This window comes from Euprymna scolopes, chromosome 3 (genome assembly GCF_053919585.1).
Source record: "Euprymna scolopes isolate OS-2025 chromosome 3, ASM5391958v1, whole genome shotgun sequence".
NCBI classification, from domain to species: domain Eukaryota; kingdom Metazoa; phylum Mollusca; class Cephalopoda; order Sepiida; family Sepiolidae; genus Euprymna; species Euprymna scolopes.
Window position 1 is genome coordinate 77,827,639 of NC_136484.1, and position 14,563 is coordinate 77,842,201.

The window sequence follows — 14,563 nt, forward strand, 5'->3', positions numbered from 1 at the left end:
TAATTGGAACCACAAATACACAGAGGCCTTCCTCATTCAATTCTAATGCAAAGTCGCCCTGTCAGTCAAATATAAAGTTTCAACCAATACAAACAATGTTAATTTGACGTTCATCAAGCATTAGGAAAGAGGGGCTTTGCATGCTTATCAGTATTTGAATCATGATATTTATGTGCAGTTGTGTAAGAAATGAATGACAGCTGTTACCTCATCGATCAAATAGAAACAGCAGTTAAAATAGACAAGAAAACTGACAGATTTACAACTAGAATGAATAGTTCTGAATAGTTAACATTCAGGAACTCATAAAACATAAAACAAAAACAAAAAAAGACAATGTAAATAAAATGCAACAGAATTAAATTCTCTACCAAACCATTTGGAAATTATTTGTAAGACTTTTTGAAACAATAAAATTAGAGAATATTTAACACAAGAGAATTTGTAATCCAAAATGATGAAACCTGTCTACTTTTAATATATAGAAAAGATTTCTCAGGGGTTTTTTAAACAGTAAAAAAAATATTTGTTTCCACATATTACAACTCGACAGGTATGATTGGTTACACTTTATCATACTACAAAATAAACACATGTAAATGTGACAAAGAATTATTCTCACTGAAAGAAAAGATTTTACCTAGGTTTGAACCTTTACATAGACAACAATCACAAGTCTTCGCTAATGTTGTAATTCATTTATGTAATAAAAATAATGGCAAAAAACAGGCAGGATTTGGGGGAAAACGTGTATGCATAATTTTGTAATAAAAAGATAGACTGGTTTCTCATTTTTCTTTTCTTTTTAATACACAATCTCTTATTTTGTAATCTAAACTACAATAGGGTTTCCAATTCCTCTCAAAATTATTCTCACATGAACATAAGAAAGTTTCATATGGAAGTTTTCTTCAACAATAAGTCAAAATCTCTTTTTGGTCACTTTTGGGCCTGTTGATGCTTTAAGCATTATTTACATTGTGTCTGGAGCTAAAAATAATACTCATACTGCTTTTTGGATTTCAACAAGCAAGTTGAAATAGATACATTATTTTGGGACATTTTCTTTTTAAAGTTGTGAGATGCATCCTGGGACTGATGAAACACAATTGTATTTTTTCATTTCTGTCATATTGCTTGATCATCTCTTTATTAGGATAAACTCACCCATTACTTTTCTTTCTTTCTGAGTGCCGTTTCATGTTCAACACAATGTCCAAAAGTTTGCATGCCTAATGTTCATGAAAGGAAGGGGGTGAAAGATCAGCAGGTGGGGGGGGGTGTAAATTAGAGAAGGACCAAACAAGTTTAATTACTCTTTGTGTGTACATGAGCGTTTTTTTTGTTTTGTTTTTTTAAATTATTTATTTTTACTAGGACATGTTAAACATATAACAGATTTGGTGGAGTATTTCATTTTAATATGCTTTATATAAAGTGGGTTTTTTAGTTTATGTCTAAGTGTTAATTATTCTGTACTTTTATCAAATTATTTCTTTCTGAAAACATTGTTGCTGCTTAAAATAATTTGACAATAAAAGGATAATGAATGTTAATATAAACTTTGAATGGACAAAGTTATCTTCCTATTAAGAAGTTTATTTTCAGAAACTAAAGATCTGATGGTGATGGCTAGGTGCTTAACAATACTAAAAATTTCGGTGCGTCAAGGTCAAATCCAGTTCATTCAACAGAGATACTTCTATCAAAACCCTACACTTTACCTTGTGTCGAACATCTAAAAAGTATGTAAATAAAATCAGTAAGGATTTGTTTTGTCAATTCAGCAACTGATTTTAACTAATCCCAAGTTTGTGAAAAATTACATTAATTACAACAATCTAAGCACAATATCATAACCATCTTATAATCATCTGAGGAAAATATATAAACCAAATACTCACCCATATGAAAAAGTTTCCGTTGATTTCCATCTTGATATAACCGAAGCAATTAGTCCTGCTAATAATGCAGTGCAATCAAAGAACATATGGAAGGAATCAGAAATCAAACCAAGACTGAAAAGAACAAATTTTTGTAATGAAACAGAATCCAGCATTCAATCTTGTATTATTTTTTAACAATATAAAGTTTTTTTAGTAGATCTCTTAATCATTGTATTTAGAAATTCTTTCACGCGTCCGAGTGTAACATAAATAACATTGTTAGGAGTCATGCAACAGATTCAAGTCGAATAACATGAAAATAGATTCAAGTTGATTATGTACAGTGGTTTTGATTTATTTTTGACATTTGTATTTATAATTTACTTTATTATAATGTATATCAAAGTTTATGGATTATCAATGTATTGTTTGCATTCATTAGATTTCACATTAAAGTTTAGATTGTCTAATATCGAATTACAGAATGATGGCCGACAACATAAAATACCTTCAGCATAAATTTTCTAGTTGGCAAATGTTTTAAATACCAAATCTGGGATCACCTCACAAAGTGTTTTATTTTGATAGGAGCTTGTAAAAAAAAAAAAAAAAAAAACATCCAATCAGATTACAAGAGGAATCGAGATATATATACAATACACTAAAACATTATCTTCAAAAACAAAAAACAAAAATTAATTTTCTGAAAAATTTGCAAAATATGTATTTTAAAATGTCTATTTTTTCTATTTGTTGCATATCAATTTGTTATTGAATCATTTGATACCAAAACTGTACATGGGTTTTTAATATTATTGGTTTGTAGATTGATATTGTAGCATATATTTTATAAAACAAGTAGTCTGTAAATGATAATTTCAATATGACCCAGACATCATTATGACCTTGGAGTAAAAGAGTACACAGAATCCCACTGCTCTTAAATTGGGGCCACAGCTGCAAATGTACTTTACAGTAATACTCAAGACCTAATTTTACTTGCAATTCAAAATAAATAAAAGCAACAGGATTTTTTTAAAAAACAGTTCTGTAAATTGATGATTAAAATAGAGCTGTATAATTAACCACACACATGAAAAAAATTTAAATGGCTTAAAATATTTCAATAATGGCATACATAGAAAGAGCTTGATGAGCTAAGAAAAAATTAAATTTTAAAAATTCGATTAAAATTAAGAAAGTTAAGACTTTTTTATGCCTTGCACTTTGGGATATGTTTTTCTCTTTAAGACCATATGCGTTTTGTCACATTTTTACATTTTTTTCAGTAAAAATGTTATATCTTTGTTAAAACAGAAGATTAAGCAATGAAATTAACCATATAAGTGTATTTTTTTTTTTTTTTTGCAAGGAATTAGAATATGCTACTGAAAATCTCAAAAAATTAATGGTTTCCAAATAATCTGCAATAAATTAACATAAATATGCGGCAATTCTTTAAAAATGTCATGCATCCATTAAAAAAAAAAAAAAAAAGAAGTTGGAGAACTCTGAGCTGAATTGTAAATGCATTTTATGTACAAATAGCTGACATCAAAATCTAGGACTATTTAAAAATGAATATATTGAAATATTTTTTTGGTATTACTGTAAATTATTATCTTCCGTTACCCTCCCCACCATCTGACTACCTCTCCAAAATATGTGATTGTACCTTTGTAGACAATTACGTGTGAACACCTTAAAAAACTTTAATGAAAGATAAACAAATATTTTAGAATTTAATGTAAAATGATTCCCAATTTTGAGCCATTCCAACGTTTTAGGGCAGTTAACCATTTTTTTTTTCTATGGCAGATAAATCCTGGGCATTTAAAAATATTTTTCTAAAGACGATTATGTGTGGTTTTAAGAACTTCTTTCTGCAATTATGAGAAGGTGGAGAGGTTGCCACTCTGACTTTGGGTTAATGATAGGGCTAAGGGAAATTATGTGTGAACATCCTGAAGACTTGATAGAAACAAAACAGAAACAAGTTTAGAATTTAGAGTGGAGGTTGGTTCCACATAAATTTAATGTAAAATTATTTACCTTATTGAGACCATTCTAGCAGTTGATCAATTTATTTTTTTATGGGAGATAAATCATGTGCACTTTTCTTTAAGGAAAAATCTGGGTTTTTTTTATGCTTATATGTTGCTTGCCACTTGGACTAAGCGTTATTGTTAGGGCTAAAGAAGATTTTAGGAGGAGGCATGCCACTCATACCTAGGTAAGAGGTAGGATTAAGGGAGTTTTTTTTTTGTTTTTGCTGTTGTTAAGACACCCACATTTACGGTCAGTGGTTCATAATTATTGGCTTTTGAAAATGTTATGGCTTAGATTTTTTTAAATATGAAAACTTACATAAATGAGAGGTGTGAAACTTTACAAGAATTACGGCAAACAGACAAAAATAAATTTTATTTAAAACAAGTGACTTCACTAGAAAACATGGCGTTTGAAAAAGGATCAAGTATTTTTTGCCCACTTATTTAAATATAAAAAACGTTTTGCTAAAGCTAATAAACTGTTTACAAATTTTGAATGAACTTAATTTTTATTTTCAACTAGCAGGGGTGTTTGGAGGTGTGGAGTACCAAAAAAAAAAAAAAGTGGTAGCAGGCAGGCTCGAAAAGTAAAAGAAAACCTGATGTCTTACCCCTACTCCATGACATGACCGGAAGTGTAAAACGCTCAAATTTAATGTCAATCAAAAGATGACTTGCGGAAATGGCGTTGCTTTTAAACCTCCCACAAAGATCGTTTTTAATGTGGGAGGAAAAGCAGCTCCCCCTAAAATGGGGGACACTCTGGCAGTATCTAAATAAATTGTAATTGTCACAGTATGAAAGGTTTCCCCTACATTGATCAAGGACCAATTACAGAACTGATACTACCTGGCCAAAAGGCCGAGAGTTGGTAATTGTGTTCGATTATTTATACGAAAAAGACAAACACTCAAAACGAGGGAATGTTTTAAAACTTGATCAAAAAAAGATGGTGACAAGTTCTGTTTGCAAATCTGAGATATTACGATCTAGAAAGTATGCAAAAATTTCTCCTGGAATCTAACAGACGCGAGAACTCCCATCCAAAAAGCCTTTTGTAGACATACACAAATGCTCGTGCTCATTTTGCTTTTTATATATTAAACTAGTGAGGGTGCTTGGAGTTGCCCGGGTGTTGGAGTTAAAAAAAAAAAAAAAAAAAAAAAGCAGTAGGCAAGTAGGCTCGAACCCCTGATGCAAAGGCAGAAAAGAAAGTGAAAGAAAACCCGACATCTTACCGATACACAATGACGCAACAGGAAATGAAAGGCATTCAAATTTAACGATGACAATCAAAAAGTTGACTTGCAGAATTGAATGAGTTCACGCAGGCACAGAAATGAACATCTGGCTTCAGGCCAGTTAAGCTTGCCGCTTTCTGACCTCGTACTTGTTTCCCCATGATGTTAAGGAAAATCAGCTACCCCAAAAAAGGGGGAGCTCTGGCAGCATCTTAATAGCAATTGTCTGATATGAAGGGTTTCCCCCACATTGAGCAAAGCTGATTGCCTTCAAGATGTCTCGGCCATGGAGGCCGGCGAGTGACTTTGCTTAGATTAGTTTTGCTTTATTTATACGAGAAAGACAAACAAACACTCAAAGCGAGGGATTTCTTTAAAACTCGATCAAAATAAAGATAGAGACGACATCCATTTGCAAATTGGAGATGTTACAATCTAGAGAGTATAAGGAAAGTTCTCCAAAATAGTAACCTCATCGAACCTTCGCGAAAAAAGCCTTTCTTAGACATACAAAAACGTGCATAGCAATTTTGCCTTTTATACATATAGACTAGCGAGGGTACCCGGTGTTGCCCGGGTGTTTAGAGGTGTGCGTGTTGGACGGGGGGGGGGGAATCAAAACAAAAGAATAAGCGAAGTAAGAACCCTGTTTAAATATTATATATATATATATATATATATATATATATATATATATATATATATATATGAATAAAAAACAATGTTACAACTTCTTCAAAAAAATCGTTGCCCGGGTGTTTGTGTTGGGGAGGGGGGAGGGCTTAAAAAAACAGTTTTGGAAAGTAGTTAGGATTGAACCTGAAGCCTTGAGGCGAAGGTGGAAAAGAAAGTGCTCAAAAAACCTGACACGTTACCCGCTCGGCCAACAAAGAGCAACTGAAACAGGTTTGAATTTATTTATTTAAGTATTAAAAACAGAACTGACACGTGCCCACAATAAAAGTTAACTCTGCTACTCCTATTTGACCTTATTAATGAGGTCAAATAGAAGTAGTGGAGTTAACTGGGGCAGCTTTTGGGTTTGTTTACCCAACTTTGTCTGGTTGTTTCCCCAAGATGTTGGGGGGAGGGAAACCAGCTTCCCATAAAAAGGGGATTATCCAGATTGAATAGCAATTGTCTGATATAAGGAGTTTGCCCCCACATTGATCAAAGCTGATTGCTACTGGACATTCCCCCAGTGCGATTGCCAAGAACAATTCTTAACTTTTAATTAGTTTCAGTTTTATACAAAAAAGCTGAACAAACACAAGACGGGCTGAAATAGCAAGAATTTTGTAAAAATCGACGTAAATAAATCTAGACGCGACCCACATTCCCAAATCTTCGATATTATCTAGGGGTATATAAACACTTCTAAGCGATAGTAACAACCCCCCTCCCGTGAACGTTGTTGAAAAAAGCCTTTTAGAGGCATACAAAAATGCGCGCACTGCATTTGCCATATATATATATATATATATATATATATATATATATATATATATATATATATATATATATATACTAGCGGGGTATCCGGTGTTGCCCGGGTGTTTGTAGGTGTGTGCGGTGTTAAATAAAAAATAAACCGAGGGGGGGGGGCGAGGGGGGGTTACAAGATCGAACCCGAAGCCCTGAGGCGAAGTTTGAAAATAAAATCGGCCAGCCAGAATGAGTTACTGACAGATGTTTAAATTGACAAGTGCGCGCACGGAAATCGTCAAGCATTACGACGACGACTTCGATGACCAGGTTTGTTTGTTATAAGCGAAGTAAAAAAAGAAAACGTTAAAACTTAAGCAGGGGGGGGTATCAAAACATCAAAAAAAAAACACAAAAAAAAACTAACGTAAGGCAAACGAACGATGAAAACAGAAAAACGAACACATGAAAAATGGCTTAAATAAGCCTGTTTCGATATTAAAAAAAATCGGTGGGTACCCGGGTGTTTTTGGGTTTTGGGTGTGTGGTCGGGGGTGGATAAGCAAAGTAAAAAAAAAAAAAAAAACAGATAAAAAATCGTTAGGTGAAAAATGGCTTCAATAACACTGGTTCAATATTTAAATTTAAAAAGTTGAAAAAAAAAAAAAAAGACATCTCACACCACGATTCGAACTCAAAACGTTTAGATAATGAACCAACGTGCTAATCAACTGAGCTAACGCGATGTATGTAAAATTAATCAGTTTTTCAACTATTTAAAGTAAATCAGGTTATGACGTCATCTGACGCATGCGTAGAACCGGTCGTCGTCACAAGAGGACCTTCTTTGTTGACCCCCACCTGTCAAAAATTGTTGATTTCGGGGTGAAAAAATTAACGTTTTTGGCCAATTTTTCAATATTTTTCAAGCGAAGGATGGAGCTTCAATATGATACCGAGTTTTTTGAATATTTGGTCTGCCTGTCAAAAGTTTTTAGCAGACACACAAACATACACACATACATTTTCGCTTTTATATATAGATATAGACTAGCAGGGGTACCCGGTATTGGCCGAGTGTTTAGAGGTGTGTGTGTTGAGGGGGGGGAATCAAAACAAGAATAAGCGAAGTAACAACCCTGTTTAAATATTATAAAAAAAACAAAAAAACAATGTAAAAACTTCTTTAAAAAAAATCGTTGCCTGTGTGCTTGTGTTGAGGGGGGGGGCTTAAAAAAAAACAGTTTTGGTAAGTAGTTAGGATCGAACCCGAAGCCTTGAGGCAAAGGTGGAAAATAAAGGGTGCAAAAAACCTGACACGTTACCCACTCAGCCAGCAATAAAGAGTAACTGAAACACGTTTGAATTTTAAGTATTAAAAACAGAATTGACATGTGCCTGCAATAAAAGTTAACTCCGCTACTACTATTTGACCTCATTAATGAGGTCAAATAGTAGTAGCGGAGTTAACTTTTACTGCGGGGCAGTTTTAGGTTTGTTTACCCAACTTTGGCTGGTGGTTTCCCCAAGACATTGGGAGGGGGAAACCAGCTCCCCATTGTCCAGATTGAATAGCAATTGTCTGATATAAGGAGTTTGGCCCCACATTGATCAAAACCGATTGCTTCCGGACGTTCCCCGGTGCGATTGCCGGGAACTGGGTATTTATTTGTTCCCCCGCCGCGCAAATTAGGCACAAGGCCGATTTTTAATGTGAGGAGTGAAGGGGAAATGAGGACCAGCTCCCCGGGGAGTAGAGGAGCTGGATAGTGACAATTGGTATGAAGGGTTGCCCCTACATTGACCAAGGTCTTATATGTGGGGTTGCCCCCATATATGGTCTTTGCTTGCAGTATCTGCCAGAACAGATACTACACTTTGAGATATTAAATCCTTTATTCATGTTAAAAATACATTGAAAATCAACAATGAACAAAAAAACTTAGGCACATGGCCAACTCAAAAAGGGAGGATTGTAGGGGTCGTTGGTCATCCTTGTCACTCCAGAACTAAACAAAATCAAAAGTTTCTCCCAGCTAGTATCTTTCACCATAATACCACATTCACCCTTTCATACTGGGGGACGTCCCACTTAACTCCCAATTTTTAAAACATTTTTTATTGACGTGTAAAAATAAAAAAAGATAATAAAAATGGTACAATAATTGATTTGTGTCAAGGGCGGGGGAAGTCCCGGCCTGAAGGCCAAGAACCGGCGCGATGCTCGGAACTGCCTTAGCTTTGAATTAGTTTCGCTTTTATACAAAAAGCTGAACGAACACAAGACGGGCTGAAATAGCAAGAATTTTGTAAAAATTTACGTAAATAAATCTAGACGCAACGCGTGCTCGCAAATCGTACATATTATGATTTAGGGGCTATATAAACAGTTCTAAGCGATAATAACCCCCCCCCCCCTCCCGGACCGTCGGCGAAAAAAGCCTTTTCGAGACATACAAAAAATGCATTTGCCTTTTACATTTCATGTGTTTTTTTTATTGAGTGACACATTTCGTTTATAAACTTTCCAGTTTAAGACGTTTTTATTGTTTAACTTCACTAGCAACTGAGCACCTCCTACAAATATTCAAATATCGATTTTTGCATTTTTTTTCTTTGATGACTGGGTAGATTATTGCCAATCGATAATAATCTGCTGAAAACATTGTAAAAAAAGAAGACGAAAATAAAAAAATATAGAGGGGGGGTACCGCTCATACGTGAACCAAAAAAACATATTTCACAGTTTCAGTTGTTCAAAGCAAAACACTGTTTAATTCACCATTAAAAATTAATGCACTAAAGTTATTCGTTTAGAAAGCTTTTTTTTTTTTTTTTTGTCTTTTCAACAATATTTTTTAAAATTTGACCACTGATCAAATTTTAAAAATATTTATATGGTTGATAACAAAATAGCTCTAACTAAATATGTAAGAACATTTTTTATATTCATATTTTCAGTTAAAAAAAACAAAAAAACTGTTCTGGAATAAACAACAACAAAAAAATCTGTTTATGGCTGTGCAAGCGTTGCTGCTGATGCTACTAATACTACAGTATAGTGTTACTTACACTCCAACTCAAATTAAAACGATTTTTTTTCCAGGTATAATGATTTTAAATTGCTAGTTACCACAAAAGAAAACATACAATTATACTTTTAATGGATAAAAACAGTAAAAAGATTATTTTATTTTACAATGGGTGTCCAAAGAAAATTTGTTTAAAAATTTTCAATACTCATCATGTTGAAATTTTTTTTTAAAACAACAAAAAATGTGAGGTCAAAAGCCTTTCGAACACCCAAAACTATTAAAAGTGACATTTCTTCTAGTTATTTTCCAAATTTCATGTCAAAATTCTTAATAAAAACACAGTACAGGCATTTATAAATTTGTGGGGGGGGGGTCTTTACAAAACCTTATCGAAAAGGTTTTATGATGTTCACATTTTTATCACTTTATTTGCTAAAAACTCTTTAAATATATAATGTACATTATAATTTATCAATTCATTTCAAAGTATATTCATTTCCAAACAAAACCATTGTATTTTGAGGAATTAAACTGCTTTGATTTTTAAAATATGATGATTTTAGCAGAACCCTCTTGAAATCCATGATTATACAAAGCATTTTATCATCCGTGTGTATTGCTAGTATAATTCTATGATATGGAAAACTTTACTCTAGCCATAAACATTGTCAATAAAAACTATGAAAATCATTACTCCCAGTTCTTTTTCATTTTTACAAAGGGTTGGCTGTTCTGTTTAAGCTAGGACATATTTTTTATTTAAATTTATTTCACATATCAAAAGTTCAATTACAAACAAAACAGATTTGTCATTAATATAACTAAAATTGGATGTCACACAAAATCAATGATGAAATATTAGCTTTTGCTGACATATCTTTACAAACTGAGAAAAATGTAACATTAATTTGATGCTCCATGCTAAAAGTATTTATATTACTTTCAACCTAAGTTAATAGGAGATATGGCCAAATTTTTCTACTTTTATAAGAAAAACTAAAGTTAAAATCTCAAAGTATAAATTCTACATAATTTAGGCTGAAAATAATCAACGGTTGAAAAATTCTCTTAAAAATTTTTAATCTATTTTCTCTACTTGAAGAATTGAAAATGAACCAATATTATTCCATATTAAATCAAGTAAATTTTTTTAAATCTATAGAAAGTAATAATTACTCTATCTAATAAAATTGTTTAGACATACTTAACTATGTGAAGACAAACAATCCAAAAAATAATTTTTTTTTTTTACTTTATATTTTTGGTACAAAATTTTTGAAAAGGTGTGGACAATTTATTTCTTTTCATTCAAAGATAAATGTAACCAAAAATAAAATTAATTTTTATTTAAAACATGTGAAATCAAATAAAAGAAAATGGAAAATTTCTAATGAATTATAGTCTTTAATTTTTCTCAACAATATTTAAAAGATGAAAATATAATTAGGCTATTTATGAAAAATATTGTTTTATATTAAAACATTTTCCCTACAATCAGTTAATAATTTAACTAACCAATCTGGATTCCCTTTATAACTCATCATTTTTCATTACACCTAATATTAATAGCTATCATGACCATCACTTTATTTAAAAAAGACTTAATCATAATTTGAACATATTGTAAGAGAGATTTCCCTTAAAAATATATTTTATATATAACCTCAACCAAATATATCTACTTATATATTTGGCTTATTTACACATACATACATACACATCAATACATAAATATACTCATACAGCCATAAATACAAGATACATACATATGCACATATAAATACAAAGATATATACATATTTATCTAATACCCCCATATATGTTCTCCCCACACAGATACATATATGACCATTTACAGCATGAATTTCAAATCATAATTTTATAATAAATGAACTGAAAAAGAACTACAGAGTGGCGCATGAAGAACAACTATATAGTATTAACTCTGCTGCATTAAAAATTTGCAAACTATTGAATATCCAGTACAAAATAGAAGTATATACACCGTTATGCCCAAGATTCACCCTAAAAGATCACAAACCAAATTTTAACGATAACCATAGCATTAGACTTATTTCCCCATATAGGAAATATTAGTAAAAAACTTTGGATAGAATTTTGTCAACACTTAACTCTAAGGCTCATCATAAACTTTGGTAGTCTTAAGAGGAAGTTATCCATTGGTTTAACAATCTACCCCAAGGTAATAATCGCAAATTCATAATGTTTGATATTGATTTCTACTGCCCCTCTATTTCCCTAATTTATTTGATAAGGGGTTGAAATTAACAAAAAAAAAAAAATAGAAAAATAAATTACTAAACTAGAACTAGAAATAATAAAACTAGCAAGAGAAACACTGATTAGATTATGGACAAGGAAAAAACAGAATTTTGACATCACAATGGACCCCGGATTCTGCATAAGTAACAGATCTGGTAAGTCTGTACATTTTGAATGAACTGAACAAAAAAATTCCAGGGTTGAATGGAGGCTTATATGGAGATAACACGCTATTTTTAAAAAATTCAAACAATAGAATATTAGGAAAAAACTAAGAAAATCAGTTTTTTAGTGAAAATCCTGAAAATAACTATTGATATAAATCACAAAATTGTAAACTTTTTAGACATAATCTTTAACATTGACAGTTGCACATTTGAACCTTACCATAAACCTAACCAGACTTTATTCCATGTCTATATATCTATAAAAGTGAAAATCTGTGTGTGTGTACATTTCCCAGGCTGAACTATAAATCCAATCATCCTAAATCTATGAAAAAGACGATCATACCTAGCATTTCAGGAAGAATTTCTAAACTATCGAAAAATGAACAACTATTTAATAAAAATAAAGAATACTATAACCAAGCATTAGCTATATCAGGATGCAGACAAATTAATTACATTAATTATATGAATAAAGAAGGGGATAACAAAGTTAAAATAAATTTAGAAAAAAACATGTTATATCATATGGCAATGAACGAATCTAGAAAAAGGAAATAAGAATAGCAATACAGTACCAACATCTAATTCAAAAGAAAAAACAGTAATAAAAAAAACAGACAGAAGAACTGAATCTGGTTTAATCCACCTTTTAGTGAACATATAAAAAATAACATTCCAAAAGAATTTTACCAAATTATTGACAAAAACTTTCTCCAGGGAAGCAAATATGGGAATCATTATTATTAAGAACACAGTAAAATTATCATTATCTACATCAAATAACGTAACTAAAACAATAATAAGCTCCAACAGTGCAAAATTAAATAAAACCGACAACAGAGATAATGAAATACAGGAATTTGATAGAAGAAAAAAATTGTAACCATAGAAATCCCAATGACTGCCCACTTAATGAAAATTATTGAATCTCTAATATTGTATACAGCTGTAAATTTATTACAGGGAATAATGCTAAAACACACCTAGGATCCCCAGTTGCCAGTTTAAAGATAGATGGCGTAATCACTTAACATCCTTCAAATTAACTATGGAAAATGAAAGGAGGATTACCAAAAACGAAAACAATGAAGAAAAACATTAGCAATGATGGAATCATAATGGAATTATAAAAAGAAAAAGAAAAAAAAATTCTCAACTGCCCTAGGTAATTGGGTAATAGAACTTGGAAAAAATAAAACTGAATATAAATTAAAATGGTCTATAGTTGGAAGAGCAGATAAATATAACCCCAAAACAATGTAACGGGATCCAGAATTCCACTGTTCACAGGTTTGGCTGTGGAGTTGGGACCCTGGCTCAGAGCAATAGAAAAGAAAGGGCGCATCTATAACCTGCCGGGGGCCAATATGATCTTACTGGCATATGTCTATACCGAGGGCGTTGCTTCAGAAGGGATTGGGGAGTATTTGGATAAGTACAGATCCCAAACCAACTGGGAGAGGTTTGAACATGACATCCAGCAGCACTTCGGCAGTCACTCGAGCCGAACAGAGGCAGCTCGAGCGCTGATAGAGGTGAAGCAGAGGGATCGAGAATCCATTGCTCACCTAGAGGGACGCATGAGTGTTCTTGCTAAGGTTGCCTACCCGGATCAAGATCGCAGAAATGATCCGGCTACTCAGGCCCAGCTGGCAGAGTTCTTCACGGATGCTTTGAGTAATTCTCTATTGCGTGAGGACGTGGCAAGGGCAGAACCTAACACGTTGGAGGAGGCCTTTGCACAGGCTTGACGAGCTGAAGCTCTTCTCCAGAGATTAGGAAAATTAGAGGAGAACAAGGCAGACTGGTTGAAGGTCTGCTATGGATGCGGTCAACGAGGACACATCCGAGCAAAATGCCCTGAGCTTCAGAGTTGGGAAGAAGAAGCCACGAATCCAGAACACCGGGACTTAAGGGTAGGGGGAAGATACATACCCCATCCTAACTTTAAGAGGGGTCTATTGTGCTTTGTTTGCCAGAAAGAAGGGCACAGGAATGTAGGATTAAGGACAGAAACAAGCCACCCAGAACCAAATTAAAACCCAGGAAGACCCCAACAAAGAAATCTTTAAATTAGTTAGGGTCGCCCCAGTAGCGAAAGGGCGGGTGACCCCTAGGAGAGATAGGAATGTCCGGAAAAGCATAGATGGGGCTTTAAAATTTAAATGCTACAATTGCGGAAAAGAGGGTCACTATAGTTATCAGTGCAGAGACATGGTACACCGTTTCAACTGTGGCCGCCCGGGACATTCAAAGAGGGCCTGTATGTTGAGACCTAAGTGTTTTAAGTGCGGCAGCGAAGAACACTTAATTCGGAGTTGCAAGGCAAAGGGGTTCGTACGGTGTGACGAGTGTTAGGAAAGAGGGCACACCGCAACTAGCTGTCCACTTAGGAAGAAGGAAACGTGCCAGGGGTTCGGGAAGAGCAGGCATTTATGGGACAGTCGTAGAAAGAGAAAAAGTAAAGTTAAG

General features: G+C 33.2%; 1 protein-coding gene across 1 annotated transcript in view; it reads right to left on the minus strand.

The window, feature by feature from the left end:
- The window catches only part of LOC145256409 (zinc transporter 7-like), a 108,381-nt gene that overhangs the window by 73,744 nt on the left and 20,074 nt on the right, over window positions 1-14,563 (minus strand). The window contains exon 3 of the mRNA XM_080115279.1: window positions 1,905-2,018. Within this exon, the coding sequence (XP_079971405.1) occupies window positions 1,905-2,018 (114 nt within the window). The remainder of the gene's footprint in view (window positions 1-1,904; window positions 2,019-14,563) is intronic.